This window comes from Eleutherodactylus coqui, chromosome 7 (assembly GCF_035609145.1).
Source record: "Eleutherodactylus coqui strain aEleCoq1 chromosome 7, aEleCoq1.hap1, whole genome shotgun sequence".
Lineage (NCBI taxonomy): Eukaryota > Metazoa > Chordata > Amphibia > Anura > Eleutherodactylidae > Eleutherodactylus > Eleutherodactylus coqui.
In genome coordinates, this window is record NC_089843.1 from 218,745,072 (window position 1) to 218,771,727 (window position 26,656).

At 46.4% G+C, this 26,656-nt stretch overlaps 2 protein-coding genes across 2 annotated transcripts; both read right to left on the reverse strand.

The window, feature by feature from the left end:
* Positions 1-2,799: 2,799 nt before the first annotated feature.
* Positions 2,800-6,727, reverse strand: LOC136573675 (C-X-C motif chemokine 10-like). Its single transcript, XM_066574934.1, has 4 exons — positions 6,629-6,727; positions 6,425-6,548; positions 4,345-4,428; positions 2,800-3,083 (listed from the first exon to the last, which is right to left on the reverse strand). The coding sequence occupies exons 1-4, from the start codon at positions 6,690-6,692 to the stop codon at positions 3,047-3,049; spliced, it is 309 nt and encodes a 102-aa protein (XP_066431031.1). The 5' UTR covers positions 6,693-6,727; the 3' UTR covers positions 2,800-3,046.
* Positions 6,728-21,393: 14,666 nt separating this feature from the next.
* Positions 21,394-25,995, reverse strand: LOC136573676 (C-X-C motif chemokine 10-like). The gene is made up of 4 exons (XM_066574935.1): positions 25,919-25,995; positions 25,413-25,536; positions 23,245-23,328; positions 21,394-22,032 (listed from the first exon to the last, which is right to left on the reverse strand). The coding sequence occupies exons 1-4, from the start codon at positions 25,977-25,979 to the stop codon at positions 21,990-21,992; spliced, it is 312 nt and encodes a 103-aa protein (XP_066431032.1). The 5' UTR covers positions 25,980-25,995; the 3' UTR covers positions 21,394-21,989.
* Positions 25,996-26,656: the final 661 nt, after the last annotated feature.

Genomic DNA, 26,656 nt, shown 5'->3' on the forward strand with positions numbered 1-26,656 from the left:
ACGATAGAGAACACCCACAAATGACCCCATTTTAAAAACTAGACCCCTAAACGTATTCATCTAGGGGTGTACTGCGTATTTTGACTCCACCGTTTTTAAATGAATCGAAGCAAAGCAGAAGGAAAAAATGACGATTTTAGTTTTTTTGGCAATTATGTCATTTTAAAAATAGTTTTTTTTGTACAGCATACATAGGAATAAAGACTTTCATCCCAAAATGTTTACCCCCATTTGTCCCGTGTTCAGAAACATACCCATTGTGGCCCTAAACTTCTGTCTGGATGCACAACGGGGCCCAAACTGAACAGAGCGTCAAACTTTAACTGTCTTTTAACTTTTACGTGATCGCCATTATCCATTGGATAATGGCGATCACGTGACCGAAGACCGCTCACTGCGGCCCCCGTCACGTCTCCAAGCTCTTGGCTACCTTTGGTAGCCAAGAACAAGGAGATTTTAAATTTCCTCTTGCCCTCCCCAGCATCTGCGCTTGCGTCCGCCATTTTGGCGATGGCTGCATGCGTCAAAACTGGGGAAAGGTCCGCGGATAAGGATCCCATCAGGGGACATCGCCGGTGGCCTTATTTAAGTAATTTCACCTCCCCTCACGGATCCGATCCGTGACGGGAGGTGAAAATTGAGCTTTTTTTTACTTTTACGTGATCGCCGTTATCCATAGGATAACGGCAATCACGTGACTGGGAAACGCGTACCATGGCACCCCATGAAATCTCCATGTTCTTGGCTACATTTAGTAGCCAGGTGCGGGGAGATTTTAAATTACCCCGCCAATCTACAGCTTTTGCGCCTGCATCCGCCATTTTGGCAACGGACGCGTGCGCAGAAGCCGGGCAAGGTCCGCGGATAAATCTGGGGGCTTTAGGTACCTAATTTCATCTCCCCTCATGGATATGATCCATGAGGGGAGATGAAACAAACTTTTTTTCTTTTTTTTTTCACTTTTTAAACTTTTTTTTTACTTTGACATGATCACTGCTATCCATTGGATAGCAGCAATCATGTGACCGGGAACCGCATACAGCAGCTCCCGGTGACAGCTCCCTGCTCTCGGCTACTCATACTAGCCGGGAGCAGGGAGTTTTAAAATTTCCCAGGCCTCCCGACTCTCTGCGCATGCACGTGACGTAATGCGTCTGGCGCGCATGCGCAGACGCCAGCAGCAGGGCCAGGGAGAACCCAGAAGATGCTGGATGGCGCGGAGGACAGGGGGTGAGTACTCTCAGCTCCCCTTACGGATCCGATTCGTAAGGGGAGCTGAAACTTTAACTTTAATTTCCTTTCCATTGACTTTAACTTGATCGCCGGTATCCGGTGGATACCGGCGATTGCATGACCGGGGGTGGGGTCCCACGGCCCTGGATGACAGCTCCATGCTGTCAGCTACCTCCGGTAACCGGCAGGATGGAGGTATCACGTCCTGAGCCTGCAGGGCTTTCATTCCTAGAGGATGCATGTTTTTACGTCCTCTAGGAATTAAGCCCAGCAGGCCAGGACGTAAAAAGGCAATGGGGCCGTCACTAAGGGGTTAATACAAAAACAAGCTATTTGGTTTACAAGGGGCACTGGCTACCTTTCAAAGGATGATGGACTGAATTTTGAGGCCCCACCATGGCTATTCCGCAGCATACCTGATGATGTGGATTTCCTTAGCTCAGATTGGGAAAGTCACCTTGGAAATGTACAAGCCGTCATGAATGCCATGAGAGATATGGGCCTAACCATAAACCCATAGCAGTGTGCAGTAGGCTTGGAGGAAGTCAAGTACCTTGGCTACATTATTGTCAGGCTCAAGCTAATAAGGAGGCCATGCAGAGTTGACCTAGACCCTTAACCAAGAAGCACATGAGGGTGTTCTTGGGCATCATGGGGTACTACAGCAGGTTTGTGCCAGATTTTGCCTCCATAGTGGTACCATTGACTAACCTGACTGAAGGTCGGAAGTCAGTAATGGTGACATGGACTCCTGAAGCAGAGAAGTCTTTTCAGAGCCTGAAGCCTGCTCTATGTCAGCAGTGTTAGTCACCCCTGATTTTACCAACAAGTTTGTGGGGCAAACAGATGCTTCGGACACAGGGCTGGGCGCAGTATTGTCCCAAACCATAAATGGTAAGGAGCATCCAGTAATGTATCTAACCCGAAAGTTGTCCCCCATGGAAAACAATTATACCATTGTAGAATGAGAGAGTTTGGCAGTGAAGTGGGCATTGGAAACCTTAAAATATTATCTCCTCTGAGGAGAGTTCTGCTCTTCTACCTGGCACCAGATCTGTGATGATCGGACAGTAGGCAGAGCCCTGCTTAGGCTGCTTTTAGACAGAATGATTACGGTCAAATGAGTGATAATCATTCAATCTAAATGCGAGAGAACGACTGAACAGCGAATGAGAATCATTCACTATTCGTTTATCATTCATTTTATGCAGGCATAAAATCCATCATGGGCTCATTCTATATCATTCGGTTTAAACACCAAAACTTCATTCCCTCTCATTCACTTATCATGCGACTGAACAAATCTCGTTTGAACGAACCAACGATATCCAAACAGGCTGCACGAGTGCAAATGAGTTAGTGGTGATGTCACTCGCTCATTCACTCGTTCAGTCTGAGTGCAGGGAAGCCAGACCCTGAAGATAGATCTGCTTCATTTCTAGAAGGGAATCTTCACATGCCCGTTACTAGAGAAGCAGAATGCCTAACGAGAGGCAGTGGATTACAAATCTGTTGGGGGAGTGGGGGCCCCCTAGTGGCAGGAATTTCAAACTTGATTTTCAGTGGTAATACAAAAATATGTTTTAATGCAAGTATATTACAACAGTGTACATTGTTTACTATTTACATATCATATACACATATTTACATACAAAGTTTTCAATAAGTTATGCCTATTGCCCAGAACAAGAAATCATTTGTTTTCAAATGATGAAAACAGGAATCACATAGTATTTCAAATCATACTAACATACAGTAAAGTTCCTGAGGAATGTCCAGATGGTGAACACAAGCTTCCATGCATGTGGCACATCTATGGGTGGTGAATCACATCCACATGGCTGGCCTGTCTGGAGAAATGAATGTGTGTTTTAGAATAGATAGATATTATACAGACGTACAACTGCTAGATAACAGATATGAAATAGGTAAATAGACGCGTACTTAGTAATAAACTACTGAGTCCTGGGACATAGTTTTAAGTAACAGATGAAGTCTTAGTGGTTTTTAATCTTTAAGGCCTGGATCAAATGAGCGGGTTGGTACAGCGTATTCTGTGCATGGGTCCTGCGCACGTAATACACTGTACCATTCTGCCATAGGCGGCCATGTTGCTGCTCGCAAAATACCCGCGCAAGAAAGATCACAGCATATCCTATCTTGGTGCATATTATACGAGCATATATGCCAAGATAGTATGTGCCAATGACCGTCACGCAGCCAGTAGGCAATATTATTACGTGCTGACTGTGTGCCACGCTCATATATCTCGCAGCTTGCACGGTGTGAGATACGCTCGATTGAGCCCGGCCTCAAAGTGATGGCATATAACTTCATGCAACTCAGCCTCTGGAAAACACACGATCCAGAGAATTCCATCCTGCACTCCCGGCCATTGAGCTATACAAGGAACTACAGCCAGTCGCATTCACTTGTATAACAGGTGGCCAAGGCACCATTGTGCAAGGGAAAAATAATAAAGAGGGTGCAATGCTAAACTAGCTCTACTTCTCCTTTCGCAGGATCATGGGAGTCCCAGAGGTAAGACTCCTACCATCCATAAAGTGACTACATATCACAGCAATATTCCATCACTTTATAACATTGTAAAAGTCCTTTAAAAGGCTATTCCTGTAATATAAAGGCGTAACTATAGGGGATGCAGGGGATGCGGTTGCACCCGGGCCCAGGAGCCTTAGGGGATCCATAAGGCCTCTCTTTTCCATATAGGGAGCCCCTTACTATGAATAAAGCATTATAGTTGGGGGTCCTGTTACAGGTTTTCCATTGGGGTCCAGAAGCTTCAAGTTACGCTTCGCCTAAGGGGTTAAAAAAAGTTGGGGGGCCCCAAGATAAACTTTTGCACTCGGACCATGAGCCTTTAGCTACGCCCCTTATCTACAGGATAGGCTATAACTATCTGATTGCTGGGGGTCCAACCACTGCATTGGTTGTAAGAACAGGGGTTCCAGGTTCCACCGTGAGACTGGCAATACATGGAGTGGTAGTCTGCATGCGCATTTCATTGAAGAATTGATAATAATATCCATGTAAAAAATCTTACATATTTTCCAAAAAAACACACATCTTTTATGAAACAATAAAACTTACCGATTTTTTCCTCCCAAAATAGCCTTTACTTCTTTCAGGTCAGGACTGACACAGATTGGAACGAGTCTTTTTTTTAAAGTTGCACTGTGAAAAGATAGTCAACAATGAGCATTATTTTATAATCAGTCCGCTATAGATCATTTATAGACCTAAATATTCTGTTGCAAAAGTTAAAGAAACCTCAGAAAGTTTAAAAAATCCCAATTTGAGGCTGAAGAGAGTAGTTGTTATTAGCGATTGGTAACCGCTGCTGTTAACTATTGCAGACAGAAATTTCTGCAACTGAAAATCCGTTCCATACATGTGAGTGGGGGAGCAGAAACCTGCTGTCTCTGCAAATAGCATTAGCATGGCTTCACACACAGCGGATCTCACTGGCGTAACTATAGGGGGTGCAGGGGATGCGGTTGCACCCGGGCCCAGGAGCCTTAGGGGGGCCATAAGGCCTCTCTTCTCCATATAGGGAGCCCAGTACTATGAATAAAGCATTATAGTTGGGGGCCCTGTTACAGGCTTTGCATTGGGGCCCAGGAGCTTTAATTTACGACTCTGGCGTATCTGCTGGAGGCTGGAGGCTATCTGTAGTGGAAAACCCACAGCAAATATGCTGAAAATCTGCAGTGGCCAAGTCTGCACCTAAATGCTGCGGATTTAACCATGTTTTGTGTTGCGGATCTGATGCGCATTTTAATGTTTGTATTTCAATGTTTGAAATCTACACTAAAAGGCCTAACGTGGACTTAGAATCCTCAGCATTTTAAAAAAATGTTACAGATTGGTTGCAGAAATTTTCCATACAATACATGTTAGAAATCTCCTCCATATGGCTTGTACCGGCTATTAGTGTATCTTGACGCCACCAGGAACTCCTGGTGGAGTCAAGATTGACAGGGGGTGACGCCCCCTGATGCTGATTGGCTGCACAGCAGTCTTGAAAAGTAAGTCCTGGAAGGGCACTAAATGCAGCTGCAAAAACAATGTAGCGGGCTGTGGTGCAAGGCGAAAACCTGGCACAGCGACGCACAACGTCGCTGATGGTGCAAGCATATCCAGTAGCGGAGTTTGGCACTGAACAATAGCCATCCCCACCTGCACAGCCGTTCGGCGCTCCACCTTACCCACCCCGACCCCGCTAAATAAGGTGTAACATAGCGTTGCAATCCAGGGAGCCGACAGGGAGGGGATAAGGATAGTCGTATGTTTCCCCCCTACTCCACCTGATGCAGATTTCAGTACGGCCACGCAGAAGCGCACAGGCCGTTAACTGTCAGCGGGGAGCAGGAGCCACACATGTCACAGTCCCTGCGGTGGTGAGGGCAGCAAATGTGATTGTCCGAGCGCCGGGTACGGAGCTGACAGTCCCGGCGGTGGACGCGGCGAGCACTGAGCAGACACTGCCGCGAGGAAGATACCTAGAAATTACTGTTTCTTACTTTGCACCACGGGAACCTGCATTTCTTTTCCCACTGCTTTTAGTGCCCTTCTAGGACCTAACTTTCCACCAAGTTGTGCAGCCAATCAGCATCAGGGGGCGTCACCCCCTGTCAATCTTGACTCCACCAGGAGTTTCTGGTGGCATCAAGATACACCAATACCCTTGTACCGTAAGGGTATGTTTACACAGTAAAATTCACCATTGAAAATTCCACCTTAAAAACTGTGTCAAAATCCGCAGCTTCTTGCCATGGTTTTTAGTACGGATCCGCATATGGACTTTTTCTGGAAGATCGCGTTTCCACATGCCACTTCTTGATGCCAAAACGTGAATTTCCAGGTGGGAATTCCACAGACAGATTTTCCCATTGACAGGACAAACTCCATATGTCGATCCGTGCAAAAAAACGTGGATTTTAAAGGGGTCTTTGAGGTGGACTTTGCTGCAGAAGATTCTGCATTGAATTCTGCCATGTGAACATACCCTAAATTCTTGGGAATTTCCACAGTAAAACCCACAGCAGAATTTCTGCAGCATTTACTGTCTATGAAGCCGCTCTTATAGTTACTAGCTATACTTTACAATATGGTCTCATGCCAGCTGCCCGTCCTCCAGCAATGATCTAAGCCCATGCTATATACTTACACATATTCAACTTTTTCACATGCAGAACTTCTAGGGTAAATCTCCAACTTTTCCACAGCCTTTACATTGAGCTTGTTTGCAAATTTAGTGCACAGACAGCGATTCCCTTTAGGTACAGCAGCTCCTAGGAGAGTAATAATGATGAGTGATCATCTGCACAGAATGTAGTAATAGGAAAGAATCACATGACTTCATATACTGTACCTTGTATTAGAGTGGTTACAGCCAGCAGCACAGCACAGATGATGGCGGCGGTCCTGCAGTCCATAATGCCTGGATTAAGTGTGATCTTCACAATGAACTGTAACTTCAGCCTGTGGCCAGGAGTAAGAGCTGACCATATATATAGAGCTGTAATGCATTACATCATCAAAACTGGGAAATCCCGATAACCTCAATTTCCGTTAAGCAATATGAGTTTAGGAGAAGAGAAAGTACAACTGACTGAAGAAAACTGTCTAAATAAAACTGTTTATTAATCCCATTTCTTTATTTGGATAAGGGGGCTTTCACATGGGGCCCACAAACAAATCTGCATATCTTCACATGTGGATTTGCCTCAAGTATCTTTGTGGACTTCCCCAGATTTCCTCATTTGCAATGGAAAAAATAAATTCTGCATATGACACTTTGTTGCTGACTTGCTCATGGCATAACATTACACAACGTGCAAATCCAGCCTTATACTTTCTCCTGTCTGCAGTGTAAAGAAAGTATTGATATGTTTGTTTAGCTTTTATTTTACTCAAATATTGTTCATACTTCATAGCAGCGGCATCAGATGTCTCAGCCAAAAGAAATTCTACAAAGATAAGAAATGATCCCTACTATTAATATAATGTATGTTTCATGCTGAATAGAGATGAGCGAGCACCAAAATGCTCGGGTGCTCGTTATTCGGGACGAACTTTTCGCGATGCTCGAAGGTTCGTTTCGAGTAACGAACCCCATTGAAGTCAATGGGCAACCCGAGCATTTTTGTATATCGCCGATGCTCGCTAAGGTTTCCTTGTGTGAAAATCTGGGCAATTCAAGAAAGTGATGGGAACGACACAGCAACTGATAGGGCAGGCGAGGGGCTACATGTTGGGCTGCATCTCAAGTTCCCAGGTCCCACTATTAAGCCACAATAGCGGCAAGAGTGCCCCCCCCCCTCCCAACAACTTTTACTTCTGAAAAGCCCTCATTAGCATGGCATACCTTAGCTAAGCACCACACTACCTCCAACAAAGCACAATCACTGCCTGCATGACACTCCGCTGCCACTTCTCCTGGGTTACATGCTGCCCAACCGCCCCCCCTCCCCCCCACAGCGCACACTTAAGTGTCCCTGCGCAGCCTTCAGCTGCCCTAATGCCTCACCACCCTCATGTCTATTTAGAAGTGCGTCTGCCATGAGGAGGAACCGCAGGCACACACTGCAGAGGTTGGCACGGCTAGGCAGCGACCCTCTTTAAAAGTGGCGGGGCGATAGCCCACAATGCTGTACAGAAGCAATGAGAAATAGAATCCTGTGCCACCGCCATCAGGAGCTGCACACGTGGGCATAGCAATGGGGAACCTATGTGCCACACACTATTCATTCTGTCAAGGTGTCTGCATGCCCCAGTTAGACCGCGGTTTTTAATTCATAGACACAGGCAGGTACAACTCCCTATTGTGAAGTCCCTGTGGATCCACAGCATGGGTGGCTCCCTGGAACCCACCGGCGGTACATAAAAATATCCCATTGCATTGCCCAACACAGCTGAGGTAGTAATGTCGTGCTTAATGCAGGTGGGCTTCGGCCCACACTGCATGCCCCAGTCTGACTGGGGTTCTTTACAAGTGGAAACAGATGCATTTATAATTCCCTGTGGACCCACAGCATGGGTGGGTGCCAGGAAGCCACCGGCGGTACATAGAAATATCCCATTGCATTGCCCAACACAGCTGAGGTAGTAATGTCGTGCTTAATGCAGGTGGGCTTCGGCCCACACTGCATGCCCCAGTCAGACTGGGGTTCTTTACAAGTGGACAGATGTAGGTTAAACTCCGTGTGCACCTACAGCATGGGTGGCTCCCTGGAACCCACCGGCGATACACAAAAATATCCCATTGCATTGCCCAACACAGCGGATGTAACGTCAGCTGTAATGCAGGTGGGCTAAAAATTCATTTGATTACACTGTAGGCGAGGGCCCACAAAAATTGCTGTATCAACAGTACTAATGTACATCCAAGAAATTGGCCATGGCCAGCCAAGAGGGCAGGTGAAACCCATTAATCGCTTTGGTTAATGTGGCTTAAGTGGTAACTAGGCCTGGAGGCAGCCCAGTGTAACGAAAAATTGGTTCAAGTTAAAGTTCCAACGCTTTTCAGAGCATTGAAACATCTAAAAATTGTTTAGAAAAATTATGAGTGAGCTTTGTGGCCCTAAGAAAAATTGCCCGTTCAGCGTGATTACGTGAGGTTTCAGGAGGAGGAGCAGGAGGAGGAGGAGGAGGAATATTAGACACAGATTGATGAAGCAGAAATGTCCCCGTTTTGGATGGTGAGAGAGAACGTAGCTTCCATCCGCGGGTGCAGCCTACGTATTGCTTACGTATCCTTGCTGTCCGCTGGTGGAGAAGAGAAGTCTGGCGAAATCCAGGCTTTGTTCATCTTGATGAGTGTAAGCCTGTCGGCACTGTCGGTTGACAGGTGGGTACGCTTATCCGTGATGATTCCCCCAGCCGCACTAAACACCCTCTCCAACAAGACACTAGCCGCAGGACAAGCAAGCACCTCCAGGGCATACAGCGCTAGTTCAGGCCACGTGTCCAGCTTCGACACCCAGTAGTTGTAGGGGGCAGAGGCGTCACCGAGGACGGTCGTGCGATCGGCTACGTACTCCCTCACCATCCTTTTACAGTGCTCCCGCCGACTCAGCCTTGACTGGGGAGCGGTGACACAGTCTTGCTGGGGAGCCATAAAGCTGGCCAGGCCCTTAAAGACTGTTGCACTGCCTGGGATGTACATGCTGCTCGATCTACGCACCTCCCCTGCTACATGGCCCTCGGAACTGCGCCTTCTGCCACTAGCGCTGTCGGATGGGAATTTTACCATCAGCTTGTCCGCCAGGGTCCTGTGGTATAGCAACACTCTCGAACCCCTTTCCTCTTCGGGAATGAGACTGGGAAGGTTCTCCTTATAGCGTGGGTCGAGCAGTGTATACACCCAGTAATCCGTAGTGGCCAGAATGCGTTGAATGCGAGGGTCACGAGAAAGGCATCCTAACATGAAGTCAGCCATGTGTGCCAGGGTACCTGTACGCAACACATGGCTGTCCGCACTAGGAAGATCACTTTCAGGATCCTCCTCCTCCTCCTCCTCCTCCTCAGGCCATACACGCTGAAATGATGACAGGCAAGCAGCATGGGTACCGTCAGCAGTGGGCCAAGCTGTCTCTTCCCCCTCCTCCTCATCCTCCTCCTCCTCCTCCTGAACGTGCTGAGATATAGACAGGAGGGTGCTCTGACTATCCAGTGAAATACTGTCTTCCCCCGCCCCCGTTTCCGAGCGCAAAGCGGCTGCCTTTATGGTTTGCAGGGAACTTCTCAAGATGCATAGCAGAGGAATGGTGACGCTAATGATTGCAGCATCGCCGCTCACCACCTGGGTAGACTGATCAAAGTTTCGAAGGACCTGGCAGATGTCTGCCAACCAGGCCCACTCTTCTGAAAAGAATTGAGGAGGCTGACTCCCACTGCGCCGCCCATGTTGGAGTTGGTATTCCACTATAGCTCTACGCTGCTCATAGAGTCTAGCCAACATGTGGAGCGTAGAGTTCCACCGTGTGGGCACGTCGCACAGCAGTCGGTGCACTGGCAGATTAAGGCGATGTTGCAGGGTGCGCAGGGTGGCAGCGTCCGTGTGGGACTTGCGGAAATGTGCGCAGAGCCGGCGCACCTTTACGAGCAGGTCTGACAAGCGTGGGTAGCTTTTCAGAAAGCGCTGAACCACCAAATTAAAGACGTGGGCCAGGCATGGCACGTGCGTGAGGCTGCCGAGCTGCAGAGCTGCCACCAGGTTACGGCCGTTGTCACACACAACCATGCCCGGTTGGAGGCTCAGCGGCGCAAGCCAACGGTCGGTCTGCTCTGTCAGACCCTGCAGCAGTTCGTGGGCCGTGTGCCTCCTATCTCCTAAGCTGAGTAGTTTCAGCACGGCCTGCTGACGCTTGCCCACCGCTGTGCTGCCACGCCGCGCGACACCGACTGCTGGCGACGTCCTGCTGCTGCTGACACATCTAGATTGCGAGACAGAGGTTGAGGAGGAGGAGGAGGAGGGTGGTTTAGTGGACGAGGCATACACCGCCGCAGATACCACCACCGAGCTGGGGCCCGCAATTCTGGGGGTGGGTAGGACGTGAGCGGTCCCAGGCTCTGACTCTGTCCCAGCCTCCACTAAATTCACCCAATGTGCCGTCAGGGAGATGTAGTGGCCCTGCCCGCCTGTGCTTGTCCACGTGTCCATAGTTAAGTGGACCTTGCCACTAACCGCATTGGTGAGTGCGCGTACAATGTTGCGGGAGACGTGGTCGTGCAGGGCTGGGACGGCACATCGGGAAAAGTAGTGGCGACTGGGAACTGAGTAGCGCGGGGCCGCCGCCGCCATCATAGCTTTGAAGGACTCCGTTTCCACAACCCTTTACGGCAGCATCTCAAGGCTGATAAATTTGGCTATGTGGACGGTTAACGATTGAGCGTGCGGGTGCGTGGCGGCGTACTTGCGCTTGCGCTCCAACAGTTGCGCTAGCGACGGCTGGACTGTGCGGTGCGAGACATTGGTGGATGGGGCCGAGGACAGCGGAGGTGAGGGTGTGGGTGCAGGCCATGAGACGGTTGTGCCTGTGTCCTGAGAGGGAGGTTGTATCTCAGTGGCAGGTTGGGGCACAGGGGGAGAGGCAGCAGTGCAAACCGGAGGCGGTGAACGGCCTTTGTCCCACCTTGTGGGGTGCTTGGCCATCATATGTCTGCGCATGCTGGTGGTGGTGAGGCTGTTGGTGGTGGCTCCCCGGCTGATCTTGGCGCGACAAAGGTTGCACACAACTGTTCGTCGGTCGTCAGGCGTCTCTGTGAAAAACTGCCAGACCTTAGAGCACCTCAGCCTCTGCAGGGTGGCATGGCGCGAGGGTGTGCTTTGGGAAACACTTGGTGGATTATTCGGTCTGGCCCTGCCTCTACCCCTGGCCACCGCACTACCTCTTGCAACATGCCCTGCTGCTGCCCGTGCCTCCCCCTCTGAAGACCTGTCCTGAGTAGGCGTTGCACACCAGGTGGGGTCAGTCACCTCATCGTGCTGCTGCTCTTCCTCCGAATCCTCTGTGCGCTGCTCCCTTGGACTTACTGCCCTTACTACAACCTCACTGCCAGACAACTGTGTCTCATCGTCAACGTCCTCCTCACCCACAGAAAGTTGTTGAGACAGTTGGCGGAAGTCCCCAGCCTCTTCCCCCGGACCCCGGGAACTTTCGAATGGTTGGGCATCAGTGACGATAAACTCCTCTGGTGGGAGAGGAACCGCTGCTGCCCAATCTAAGCAGGGGCCCGAGAACAGTTCCTGGGAGTGTTCCCGTTCCTGAGCAGGTGTCATTGTAGTGGAGTGAGGAGGCTGGGAGGAAGGAGGAGCAGCAGACAGAGGATTCGGATTTGCAGCACTGGACGGCGCAGAACTGTGGGTGGATGACAGGTTGCTCGAAGCACTTTCTGCCATCCAGGACAGGACCTGCTCACACTGCTCATTTTCTAATAAAGGTCTCCCGCGTGGACCCATTAATTGGGCGATGAATGTGGGGACGCCAGAAACGTGCCTCTCTCCTAATCGCGCAGCAGTCGGCTGCGACACACCTGGATCAGGAGCTCGGCCTGTGCCCACACCCTCACTTGGCCCTCCGCGTCCTCGGCCACGTCCACGTCCACGTCCACGTCCTCTAGGCTTACCCCTACCCCTCAGCATGCTGTATGACCAGTGATTTGATTTCCCAGGCAGGAAATAAATTGGCGCAAGCCTGCAGGCCAAATATAATGTTTTCGCTTTTTTGCAAACGGAAGACCCCACTGCGTGTATTCAATGAACAAGAAGTTTAATATCTGTGGTGTGGCCCTCAAAAAGTGTCACACAACTATAGTGTAGCAGAGTTATTAACTCTAGCAGAGCAGGTATTTGCCAGTCAGGATACACAATGGCGCTAGGCTGCAGTAAAGCGTAGCTGGTTGCGTCAGATTTTTGTACGTTGTACACGCAGCACACACGTACACGCAGACCTTAGGACTGACACAGGCAGGCCAAATATAATTTATTTTCCTTTTTAGCTTAGGGAAGACCCCACTGCGTATATTCAATGAAAAACAAGAAGTTTAATATCTGTGGTGTGGCCCTCAAAAAGTGTCACACAAGTATAGTGTAGCAGAGTTATTAACTCTAGCAGAGCAGGTATTTGCCAGTCAGGAAAGACAATGGCGCTAGGCTGCAGTAAAGCGTAGCTGGTTGCGTCTGATTTTTGTACGTTGTACACGCAGCACACACGTACACGGAGACCTTAGGACTGACACAGGCAGGCCAAATATAATTTTTTTCCTTTTTAGCAAAGGGAAGACCCCACTGCGTATATTCAATGAATAATAAATGTCTTCTGGCCCTGCCTACACAATTATATCCCTGTAGTATTAATGCCGGGTGCAATGGTCTGCACAGCCGGTTTTGAGAAAAAAAAAAAAATGCAACACTGCTAACAGCAGCCTGCACAGTACTGCACACGGATAGAAGTGGCCCTAGAAAGGACCGTTGGGGTTCTTGAAGCCTACACTAACTCCTAACACTCTCCCTGCCTAACCACCACTTCTGTCCCTATTGCTGGGCGCAATGCTCTGCAGATCCAATTTTGGACAAAAAAAAAAAAAAATACTGTGCTAACACAGTACTGCACACTAGTAGATGTGGCCCTGAGAAGGGCCGTTGGGGTTCTTGAAGCCTACACTGACTCCTAACGCTCTCCCTACAGCAGCACCAGCAGCAGCACTTTCCCTCAGCTAAGTCACAAGGCATGTGTGGCGAGCTTCGGGAGGGGACGATTTTTATACTCGGGTGACATCTGATCGCCCCAGCCACTCACAGCAGGGGGGTGGTATAGGGCTTGAACGTCACAGGGGGAAGTTGTAATGCCTTCCCTGTCTTTCAATTGGCCAGAAAAGCGCGCAAACGTCTCAGAGATGAAAGTGAAAGTAACCCGAACACCGCGTGGTGCTCGTTACGAGTAACGAGCATCCCGAACACCCTAATATTCGCACGAATATCAAGCTCGGACGAGTACGTTCGCTCATCTCTAATGCTGAAGCTTTTTTACTTGTAGAGGCTGTGATTCTATTTATAAATGATTACATATGGCCATAGTAACATAGTAGCATACATACCAGTGGCATGTTAGGCTAAATGAAGACCATGTCCATCTAGTTCAGCCTGTTTCAACCTTACCCCCCACCCCGTTGGTCCAGAGGAAGGCAAAAAAAGACCAACGGGCAAATTTAGCTCATTTGGAGGAGACCAATTCCTTCCCGACTCCATATGGCAGTCAGAATAATCCTGGATCAATCTTTGAGTTCCTACCTAACATTAGGTGATCAGCAGAATCAACAACACTGCTGGTCACCTAATGTCTATATCCTGTAATATCATTGCTCTCTAGAAAGGCATCCAGTCCCCTCTTAAATTCCTCTACTGATTTTGCCATCACCACGTCCTCAGGCAGAGAGTTCCACAGTCTCACTGCTCTTCCTGTAAAGAACCTCCTTCTGTGTTGGTGATGAAACCTGCTTTCTTCTAGATGGAGAGAATGCCTTTTTGTTACCATTGTAGTCCTGGCTATAAACAGATCCTGGGGGAGATCCTTGTATTGTCCCCTCATGTATTTATACATAGTTATTTGATTGCCCCTTAACCGTCTTTTTTCAGGGTAAATAGTCCGAGTTTTGGTGCCTCTCTGGGTATTCCAGTCCTCTCATTCCATTTATTAATTTAGTTGCCCTTCTTTGAACCCCCTCAGGCACTGCAATATCTTTCCTGAGCACCGGTGACCAGAACTGTACGCAGTATTCCATGTGAGGCCTGACAAGTGCCTTATATAGTGGGAGGATAATGTTCTCGTCCTTCGCCCCTATACCTCTTTTAATGCACCCCAAGACTTTATTAGCTTTTGCAGCAGCTGACTGGCATTAATTGCTCCAGTTAAATCTACAATCCACTAGTACCACCAGGTCTTTTTCCATCTCACTTTTCCCTAGCAGTACCCCATTTAGTGTATATTGGTGATATCCGTTTCTCCTGCCCATGTGCAGAACCTTACATTTATCAATATTGAACTTCATTTGCCATTTTTCTACCCAAGCCCCCAGATTATCTAGGTCTTTTTTTAGAAGGAAAATTGTGCTCCTTTGTATTAATTATCTTGTACAATTTTGTATCATCTGCCTCTGGGTTTTCTGTACTGCGGATGTTTGTGTATCTCTTGTAGCAATTCTAGCCTGCTGACTTTCCCCCCCCCAACAGTAATTTAGGGACCATAAAACTTTCACTCCGCTATCAGTGCCTAGACAAAAAAGTTTGTTTGCTGTTGCAGAATTCCTTTTAAGTGCGAACCAATCACATCCATATCTGTGCCTTGTCATAAGTATGTATGTTATAAGTGTGTATAAATATGCATGCCTCTTCAGATCCAATCCATAAGCCTGAAGAAGAACCCTGCGTTGGTTCGGAAGCTCGCTATTATTACATCATGTATTTTTGTTAGCCATTAAAAGGTATCATATCTACAAGATCACGTCGTTTCTCTTGCTGAGAACAATCACATTTTGCTCTACTGGCAACACGGTACCAGATCTTTGTTTTCATTACTCTCTGGAAGATTATGGATAAAGTGTTATTGAAGCTTTTTCTTTTAGTTGCACACGAAAAATGCAGTGCTTGATAAAATGATATTGTACTTTCCATGAGGGAACAATGGGTTCTTGTCTAGTGTCAGTTTCCAATTCCTAAACAAGGATAGTGAACGTGAAATGCGTGGTTAATGCACATACATATGATTTCCAGGAAGAAAGGCTTTCAGTTTCACTTCTTGATGAGCAATATTCTCCATCTTTTAGGTTTATTTTAAATGATCGTCTCGGTCATTTCATCATACTTTTCATTCACTGTGCATTGGATGATGGACTCAAAGTTTTCTATGTATTGTGTACAACGCAGAGGAAGCTGGCAATGACCCAGTACAGATGTTGTGACTGCTAGACTTCCTATATGTCTCACAGACATTCTTCATTTACTAGGGAAATGTCACATGCAGTATATTTGTGGCAAAGATTTCCCATACATTTCAATAGATTTTACAAGAAACAACCCTATTCACATGTATGGAACTGATTTTGTGTCAATCTGCTGCGTGCGAGCATTCCTTTATATACAGGTATATTGTCCTGCATGTTACTGCAGTGTGGAGGAGATGGGGAACCTGTGAAAATATTTTTTAACCCCTTAGAGATTAGCCTATTTTGTGCCTTAAAGGGGTTGTCCCGCGTCGAAACAGGTTTTTTTTTTTTTTAACCCCCCCCCCCCCCGTTCGGCGCGAGACAACCCCGATGCAGGGGTTAAAAAAACAAACCGGGTAGTACTTACCTGAATCCCGGCGGTCCGGCGTCTTCATACTCACCTGCTGAAGATGGCCGCCGGGGTCTGCTCCCTCCGTGGACCGCAGGGCTTCTGTGCGGTCCATTGCCGATTCCAGCCTCCTGATTGGCTGGAATCGGCACGTGACGGGGCGGAGCTACACGGAGCCGGCATTCTGCACGAGCGGCCCCATTGAAGACAGCAGAAGACCCGGACTGCGCAAGCGCGTCTAATTTGGCCATTAGACGGCGAAAATTAGACGGCAACCATGGAGACGAGGACGCCAGCAACGGAACAGGTAAGTGAAAAACTTTTGATAACTTCTGTATGGCTCATAATTAATGCACAATGTACATTACAAAGTGCATTAATATGGCCATACAGAAGTGTATAACCCAACTTTGTTTCGCGGGACAACCCCTTTAAGGACCAAGTGATTTTCATCATCACATTGAAGAGACATAACTCGTTGACATAGCCATATGAGGTCTTGTTTTTCGTGCGATGGGGTCTATTTTTTAATGGCACCACTCTGGGGTACATATAACATGCCGTATAACTTTTATTACATTTTTTCTTAGGGGGGGAGGAGCAGAAGATGAAAATAAAAACATGCAGAAATTCCACCATTGTTTTTGGATTTTGCTTTTACAGTAGTCACCAGACAGTAAAAATACTATAATTATCTTATCTGGACCAGCAGGATTACTGTGATTTATTTTTACAACTTTTCCACAATTTAAAAAACTTTTTAAAGAAAAACAATTTAATTTGCATCACTGTATTCTAAGACATATACATTTTTTACTTTACACACTAGAAAAATGACTGTTAAGAGGCGATCAAATACCTATGTATAAATACATTAGGGGACAATACAAGGGTCCCTCCCATGGTCTGTTTATATGCAGGACTGCGATGGTAAGAAGAGGGGCATACTTGCAGTAAAGGGGACACTGGTTGAAGGATCTGGGGGGGGGGGGGGTTTAGTGAAGCTGGGAATTGGGTTGGGTTAGGAGCTTTGGGGGTGGGGCTTTTGTATGATGTGATTGGTGGGGCGGGATACAGCAAGATGAATGAGCTGAAGCTGTGCTGTGTGCAGCTAAGGCAAAGTACATGTGTGTTATAAGCTCTGCTAGTAACTTCCAGGAGCATATATCTCTGAAGTATTGATAATAGTCCACTGCAGTATGCGCCACAATACCCAAACGCTGCATTGTTGTTTGCTGAGGCGTTTCAGTCGCCCAATAGAACACTAAATATATATTCAACCACGGTCCCCCTGTACTGCAAGTATGCCAGAAGAGGACTTCCTCTACGTCTAGAGGAAAGAAGGTTCCTACACCAACATAGAAGGGGGTTATATACTGTAAGAGCAGTGAGACTGTGGAACTCTCTGCCTGAGGACGGGGTGATGGCAAAATCAGTAGAGGGGTTTAAGAGGGGACTACATGACGTTTTGGACTGCTACGACATTATAGGGTATAGACATTAAATAACCAGGAGTGTTGTTGACCTGGGTATCTTCCGACTGCCTGTTTGGAATCAGGTTGAAACTTTTCAAATGTTGATCCATGGATTATTCTGACTGCCATTATGGGGTTGGGAAGGAATTCCCCCCCCCCCCCAAATAAGGGTAAATTGGCTTCTGTCTCATTGATTTTTTATTGCCTTCCTCTGGATCAACAAGGGGGGTGGAACAGGCTGAGCTGGATGGACACTCGTCTTTTTTCAGCCTATCATACTATGTTACTATGTATTATAAATGGGGAAATCCATCACAAAATCAGCATCAAAGTCTACAATGAGCATATTGCAGGTTTCTGTTGTCTATTTCATATCCTGACCATATATCTTGTGTGGACAGGAAAATGGGAAGATGCTAAAGAGACTGGGGTAACCTCTAGTGGCAATCTGCCTCCACCGGACAGCAGTGTAAATATGGACATTGAAGCAGGATGTACTAATTTTCTTTTTAGGTTTTGTCAGGGGACTGATTTGGAGGACTCACGTGAAAATTTTGGTTCCACAGAGTTGAGAGATCCCACTCTCAGACATGCACAAGAGAATGTGGTAGTCATAAATGGCGTGCTGCAGGTCTCCGTGCGGACCAATGGTTCCCCCATTTTTTGGGTAATAATCTGTTATATAGAATAACTAAAAATAATGGGGAAACTGTTGAACAGCTGGTTGGCCGTAAACCATGTAGACGAAAGGTTCTGGATATGGCACATAATCATGCCCTTGGGGGGCATTTGGGGACTGATAAGACCCAAAATTGAGTCCTGCAGAGGTTCTTCTGGCTGGGAATTTATAGTGACATAAAAAGTACTGTGAATCTTGTCCCACATGTCAGATGTCTGCTCCTGTATCACACTTTCAGAGCCCACTAGTGTCTGTCCCTATTATCGAGGTACCCTTTGAAAGGATTAAAGTGGATCTAGTGGGGATCATAGTCAAGTCCGCAGCAGGACATCAGTATATCCTAGTTGTACTGGATTATGCTACATGATATTCTGAAGCTGTTCCTTTAAAAAATACTACCCCCCAAAGTATTGCCCGGGAGTTCTCCCTGATGTTTTCCAGATCCGGGATTCCTAAGGAAATCCTTACTGACCAGGGGACACTATTTAAGTCTAAGATAATAAAAGAACTGTGACACCTCTTTAAAATCAAGCACATACGCCCCTTTGTGTACCACCCTCAAACAGGTGGATTAGTGGAGAGGTTTAATAAGACCCTAAAATAGATGTTAAGAAAGGTAAAAAATATGGGTGTAACTGGGACCATCTATTACTTACCTGATGTTTTCCATTAGAAAGATGCCACAAGCTTCTACGGGATTCTCACCCTTTGAATTAGCCTATGGTTGTCACCCAAGGGGGCTACTAGACATAGCCAAGGAAACATGGGAAACTGTGTCGACTCCCTACAAGAGTATTATTGAATATGTGTAACAAATGCAGGACCGCATTGCTATGATAATGTCTATTGTTAGAGAACATCTGCAGGCAGCACAAGAGGCCCATAGCAGGGTGTATAATCGGTCTGCCAAGATTAGAGAATTTTACCCTGGAGACCGCATCCTAATCTTGGTGCCTACAGTTGAAAGTAAATTCCTCGCTAAGTGGCAACACCCCTATAAGGTCATAAAGAAGGTCGGGGAAGTAAATTTATAAAGTACACCAGCCGTGCAAAAGAAAGCCATACCAGAATTACCATATCAATTTAACTAAGCCCTGGAAAGATAGAGAATGTTTAGGGGCCTTGAAGGCTAGGAAGGTAAAGCCACAGCCACCTGGTCCTGTAGTCAGCTTAGGTGATACGCTCTCAGTACGCCAACAGCAAGAGGTTACAGAATTTCTGCAAAGAAACAAAAGCAAGTTTTCTGACCTGCCGGGGCGCACCCATGTCATAAGGCATGAGATTATAACTAAATCTGGGGTAAAAGTAAATCTCAAACCATACAGGATACCGGAAGTATGTAGAGACAGTATGTAAAGACGCACTTTCTACTAAGGTTAAATGCATGTTGGAGCTAGGGGTAATAAAAGAGTCAAAAAGTGAGTGCTCAAGTCCAATTGTATTGATTCCTAAACCAAATGGCGCGTGGAGATTTTGCAATGACTTTAGAAAGTTAAACACAATCTCCAAGTTTGATGCTTACCTAATGCCAAGGGTCGATGAGCTGATTGAGAGACTGGGTGGTGCCAGATACATTACCATTCTCGATCTCAAAACAGGATATTGGTAAATACCTTTAACTGACAGACCAAAAGAGAAAAACGCTTTCCTTACCCCATTTCTTTATGCCATTTGGTTTACAAGGGGCACCGGCTACCTTTCAAAGGATGATAGACTGAATGCTGTAGCCCTATTGTGGCTATTCCACAGCCTACCTGGATGATGTGGGTTTCTTTAGCTCAGATCCGGAAAGTCACCTTGAAAAGGTACAAGCCGTCATGAATGCCATGAGAGATATGGGCCTAACCATAAACCCATAGCAGTGTGCAGTAGGCTTGGAGGAAGTCAAATACCTTGGCTACATTATTGTCAGCCTCAAGTTAATAAGGAGGCCATGCAGAGTTGACCTAAACCCTTAACCAAAAAGCAAATCTGGTTATTCTTGGGCATCATGGGGTACTACCGCAGGTTTATGCCAGATTTTGCCTCCATGGTGGTACCATTGACTAACCTGACTGAAGGTCGGAAGTCAGTAATGGTGACATGGACTCCTGAAGCAGAGAAGGCTTTTCAGAGCCTGAAGCCTGCTCTATGTCAGCAGTGTTAGTCACCCCTGATTTTACCAACACGTTTGTGGTACAAACAGATGCTTCGGACACAGGGCTGGGCGCAGTATTGTCCCAAACCATAAATGGTAAGGAGCATCCAGTAATGTATCTAAGCCGAAAGTTTTCCCCCACGAAAAACAATTATACCATTGTAAAACGAGAGAGTTTGGCAGTGAAGTGGGCATTGGAAACCTTCAAATATTATCTCCTCTGAGGAGAGTTTAAACTGATATTGGACCATGCCCCCTTGGCAAGGATGAAACAATATAAGGAGAAGAATGCTAGAGTGACAAGATAGTTCTTGTCTCTCCAAAATTTCAATTTTTCCCTTTGAATATAGACCAGACAAGGCTCAGGGTCATCTGGAAGCCTTGTCAAGGGTGCATTGTTTGATGGGTAAAGTTGTCCAGCCCACCTGTCTAGAGAAGAGGGGCGGGATATGTGGACAGGTAAATGGGAAGGTGCTGGATGGGGCTAAAGTGAGCCTCTGTGAAGTCGCCGACCCCACCCGCTATGCAGACATTGCCATACTTGTTACAGGAACTGACTTCAGCTCCCAAATTACTTTACAGGGGAAACACATTTATCAAAGCTGCTTTGTAGTCATGGCATCGTATTTTGCCTGTAAGTTACATAATAGCTAGAAGAGCAGCATTTTATACATACACTAAACTCTCTCTCTCATTTATCTACAAACGTCTACAAATAGTTGAAGATATATTCTTATAGGTCTTCCTCTAATCACTTTATTTTTTCATTTTGTTGTTCTTTACCAGGAGTCACAAGGAGATTCATTAACATTACAGCCAGTCTGAACATACGTAAGAATGACAACTTTATAAAGTAAATGCATCAAACTTTATTGATAGTGTTTGTCCATACAATCCAGAACAGAAATAATGCAATAAATACACTTTTACTTTTTGCTACAAAAATAAACACAAATAATTAGAATTTTTTTAATATACTATACAAAAGTTTTAAATAACAAATGCACTTCCATCCACTGATACGTGTTTAGTTAAAATATTACTTTGCTTTAGAACTGTATAATATAGTCTATTCTATTGTTAGTGATTTTGTCAGAAGGAATAAAGAAGATCATTTTTTCCCCTAAAGGTAACTTTACACGTGGCGATTATTGCCTGAATTCTCAGAGGAAACATCAAATTTGGGCCATAAACATCCTTTGTACACGAGGCCACTGACAGGACGCTGAGAAAGAAATTGTTCACCTATCGGAGTCGCTTGGTTTTTAGTAGAACCGAAATCTGAGTGACTCTTGGGTTGTGAAAACAGGTGACGCTCAATTTTTGAGTGACCCCTGTTTACTATGAATGAAGGCAGGCGGGTCGGAACGATCCCTGGCTGCTCCTCCTCCATTCATTGAATGACTATCACTCTTGTGTAAAGCGCAGGAGTGATAGTCTGGCGGCAGTCTGTGGGACATCTGTTGGTGCTTATATGCCGACAGTCATCCCATGTAATGGGACCTTAATGCAGGTATTAGAAGAAGAGACAAACAGAAGAATACAAAGCATTAATTATGGTAATAAAGGCTAATAAACAGGATTTTATTTGGTGTCTTTCATCCATGTTCACAGTTTTTGGTGGCGAATCACTTTGATATGTTTAAGGTGCCTATAAAATTCAAATATACGTCCATTAGTGATAGGCAAGAACTAGAATACATTACTTATGTTCTAATAGTTCAAAGGGTTTTTCAGTAAATTAATGGCCTCAAGATAGACTATTAATGTGAGTGAGCATTGTCCTTAGCGAGTACCTGCCCGCTCGGAAGAAAAGAGTCGGGTGACGGCGGGGAGGCGGGGAGCAGCGGGGGAGAGCAGGGGGGAACGAAGGGGAAATCTCTCTCTCCCTCTCCCCCCTGCTCACTCCCGCAACTCACCGCTCACCCGCGCCGTCACCCGAACCTTTTCTTCCGAGCGGGCAGGTACTCGCTAAGGACAATGCTCGCTCGAGTAATTGCCCTTAGCGAGTATGCTCGCTCATCTCTACTGCTGTCCCTTTGATGTTTATCTGACTAAAGGCCCTTTTGCACACAACGATTATCGCTCAAAATTTGCTCAAAAGCCATCTATTGAGCAATAATCGTTGCTTGTAAATGTGTGCCCATTATGCACTTACCGTGCACTTTTCGTCCATCGCTGAGTTCAGCTAAGCTTAAAATCTGTAAGACAGACCGCAAGTGAGTTCTCTTTGGGCAGTGCTGATAACATTCTTTCAGCTGCTGTCCCGCTTGAGAACAATAGTGATGTATTTAGAGAACAGACCACTCGCTGTTCTCTAAATACATGCAAATGAAGCTAGTTAGCTACTAATGGGCTGATCAGCCCATTTGTAGCTAATGCAAAATGACGAATTTTGAGCAATCATCTGCGTGTGTAAATGGACCTTTAGCAGCTCATGCATATATTTGTCTATCTCTGTTACTGCAGCTCATTGTCATTCACATTGTTCTTGCTGATGTGTGAGGGTTCTAGGGTTCAGAAGGCCACCAATCACACATTAATGGCTTATCTGAAGAATAGGCCATTGATGTATTTGTCAAAAAAACCTAAAAAGTCAGGTATATCTTAATACATCTTGTCGTATAATTATTCAACATGCCTTAAAGTGTATTTTATGTGCGCTCTGCATAAATTGTATATTTTCGACACACTAAAAAGTGCAATGCAGAGTGAAGAAACAAGTATAATACGATTAAAATATTTGAAAACAACACTGAATATAGTTTAACGTCACAAAAAACTAATGCAAAGATTTCCAACAATTGGTAAAGTGCGGTGTACACAGGTAACATACTGTATATTAGAACTGGAGAATACCTACCGATTCTTACCACTCAGAAGAACCTTTAGTTCCAGAAGGTCTGGCCTGACACATATCGGAACAGGGGCGTTCTTTAAAGTTGCACTGTGGAAACAAATTCGTCAGTAGGCATTGAGAATAAATATTTTATGCAACTTCAACTAATGTTATTATATTTTTAACTTTTTGTGGTGTTTGTTGTGGTAGTTCCTACTTTCTAGTTGTTGGCAGAATTCTGCTATTTTCAATTCCGCACCGAGCGCATGTCTGCGAGGCCCCATTGAAATGAATAGGAGCGGTGTACCGCAATTACCGTGGCGTTCAAAACACGATAAAAAGCGCATGTATGTGAGAGCCCTAAGGCCTCATGTCCATGGGGAATATCAGGCCAGCTGCCGATTCTTCATGCAGAATCCCACAGCGGGTCCCTCCTTTCCCGCGGATATGAGGCCTAAAAAGAAGATTTACTTACCTGTCTGGATGCTGCGGATCTTCCCTCCGTCGCGGTCGGATCTTCTTTCTTCGGACCGGCGGATGTGCTCAGCATGCGCCTTGCACCCTTTTATTTTTTTGAACTCCTGCTCTCCCGCGCCGGAGAGCAGGAATTCAGCTGCGGGTGTGCCGCGGATCCGGACGGCTTCCATAGGCTTCAATAGAAGCCTGCGGGAGACCCGCACTAAAATGGAGCATGCTGCGGGTGTTTTCACGCACACACAATCCGCGCCTCAGGGGAAAATGACATCCGCAGGTATTTAACTACCTGCGGGTGTCCAGTGCATCCCTATGGGGCGCGGATCACGCTGCGGGACACCCGCTGCGGATCTGTCCCCGTGGACACTCTGACATATGCGTTTCTTTTCAGCGTTTATTGCGGTGTTTTTTTAACGCTGTCAAACGCTACCATGGATTTCAATAGGGCTTCCCAGACATGCGTTAAAACGCGTATTTCAAGCGCTGTCTGGTCAAATTTACGGAGGTTTTCAGTGTTTTAAAATGCGTTACGTCACCCATTGAAATGAATTAGGAGTGTTTTCAGCACTGCTGAAAGCGTGGTAGAACGGGCTTACAGCATTTTTGACCACGTTTTTCCCATAATGTGACACGTGTGACTTTCCCTGTACGCCATTCCAGGGCGTACAACCTCCAGCAGCTTGTCGAAGCCTGACATACCCCTGAAGGCTATAAACTTGTCGGGGTGGGCGCCCCTGCAGGGATGCAAGGCTGTTTCCACGTGAAAACGCCTCGCACCCACAGGTTTTCAGAAGGACGATGGTGAGGGCAATGGATCAGGACATGAATTATAGCTCAATATTGCCCTTGACAGAGTGAAGGAGCCCTGAGGGTCCCTAATATACATAGTATGGATCTCTGCTGATTGCTGGGTGGCACCTGGACAAAACAATGACAAGTTCAGGGGCCATTCAGCACTGTGTATGGTCACCCTTAGAATGATTTAAAAGCATTAAAGGGGTTGTCCCGCGACAGCAAGTGGGGTTATACACTTCTGTATGGCCATATTAATGCACTTTGTAATATACATCGTGCATTAAATATTGGCCATACAGAAGTTATATACTTACCCCCTCCGGTGCTGGCGTCCCCGTCTCCATGGCGACGACCAAACTTCTCCTCTGGTCGCACGAACAGTAGTGCTTGCGCACTGAAGATTCCTCTTCTGGATGGTCTGGGCTCATGAGCTGCGTCCTGGCTCCTCCCTCTTCTCCGCATCATCACGTAGCTCCTCCTCCGTCACGTGGTGCCGATCAGCCAATGAGGTGGCTGTAATCGGCAGTGGAGGTCAGACTGGAGAAGAACATCCACGGTGCACCATGGGAGAAGACCAGCGGTGCACCGTGGGAGAAGACCAGCTGCGCCATCTTTGAAAGAAGAATCTTCAAAGCTACAGAACGGGGATCCAGGTAAGCGAATTTTTTTTTTTTTTTAAATAACAAATGGATGCGGTTTTACTGTCTACTAAGGTGGGTTCTGTGTAAAAAAAAAAAATTTTATGTTTCGGCGTGGGACAACCCCTTTAACATTAGCAAATATATATAATGACATTTTTATCTAAGCATAGGTCTTTTGTCCAAGAAAGAAATATCTATGCAACACTGTAATTCTGGCCCCAAACAATCCTAAATGCTGCAGTAACAATATGATTCTGCACGTACCGCTTGTTGTTTACTTACATGTATTCAGTTCGCTCACATGTAGAGCTTCTGGGGTGAATTTCCAACTTTTGCATTGCCTTCATATTGAGTTTGCTAGAAAGTTTTGTACACAAACAGCGATTCCCCCGAGGTACAGCCAACCCTGGTAATAAAAGGCAACAGAAAAATCAATAAATGCGTGTTCAGATGTAATAGAATACAACTAGATATGAGCGAGCGTAGTCGGCCACGCCCCTTTTTCGCCCAAGCGCCGCGATTTTCAAGTACTTCCGTACTCAGGCGAAAAGATTCGGGGGGCGCCGTGGGTGAGTGGGGGGTTGCAGCGGGGAGAGGGAGAGAGAGAGGGCTCCCCCCTGTTCCCCGCTGCTACCCCCCGCTCCGCCACGCCTCCCCCCGCCCCCCGAATCTTTTCACCCGAGTACGGAAGTACTCGAAAATCGCGGTGCTCGATCGAGTAATTACTCGAAACAAGTAGGTTCGCTCATCTCTAAATACAACATTAGATATTCTCGTTAAGGTTTTACCTTCTATAAGAGTAGCAAACAGCAGGGCAGCACAGATGATGACAACACTCTTACACTCCATTATGGTCAATGGAATAACTGGCTTCTACACTGTGAGGCTTTTGCTTGGAGCAATGGCCATTTATTTACATAACGTTGGATTGCATCATCATGACAAGTTAAGAGCTGGAAATTCTTATGGCCGCAGCTTCCGCCGTATTATTTATACTCTGGAAAGTATAGGAGAAGTGAAAGTTTCTTTTTCTAGCTGAAGTACTCTTTTAATGAAATATTGGTGATTCCTGTAACTAAGGTTGTAATAGGAAAGGTGACGTTGAATCACATGAAATAGTGCAAGAGCAAAAGGATATTAAGGATGTGACAAAGTGATATGGTTGTTAGCTAGTTTTTGACTCTGATACCCAACTTCAAGCAATGCTATGAAATCCCGAATGCAACCAGTGCATATTGCAGCTGCCAAGACCTAAGGGTGCCTATACACATTGGATGAATGTTGGCTGGACCCACTGAATTCGATGGCACCAGCTGACCTTCCAATGTGTATATAATGTCCCAAATCTCCTGCCATGGCACTTGAAAAGCTATTTTATACATCCCCTCCACTGTAAAGACGCTGATATAGGTGGACATGTATAATAGAGAAGTCGTGTGCTGGTCTGAGTAGCAGAGCCAGAGTTTATACGACTACGTAAGAGGGTCAGACTGACTATTTGGGCAGTGTCCAAGGACTTGTGATCA

Bases quoted from the DNA above. Each gene is read 5' to 3' on its own strand.
- LOC136573676 (XM_066574935.1), bottom strand. From the start codon at position 25,979: ATGGAGTGTAAGAGTGTTGTCATCATCTGTGCTGCCCTGCTGTTTGCT. The intron at 25,537-25,918 runs GTAAAACCTTAA...TTTTATTACCAG, and splicing joins GTTTGCTACTCTTATAGAAG to GGTTGGCTGTACCTCGGGGG. The intron at 22,033-23,244 runs GTAGGTATTCTC...TGAATTTTATAG, and splicing joins CTTCTGAGTGGTAAGAATCG to GCACCTTAAACATATCAAAG.
- LOC136573675 (XM_066574934.1), bottom strand. From the start codon at position 6,692: ATGGACTGCAGGACCGCCGCCATCATCTGTGCTGTGCTGCTGGCTGTA. The intron at 6,549-6,628 runs GTACAGTATATG...TTACTCTCCTAG, and splicing joins TGTAACCACTCTAATACAAG to GAGCTGCTGTACCTAAAGGG. The intron at 4,429-6,424 runs GTAAGTATATAG...ATCTTTTCACAG, and splicing joins TGTGAAAAAGTTGAATATGT to TGCAACTTTAAAAAAAAGAC.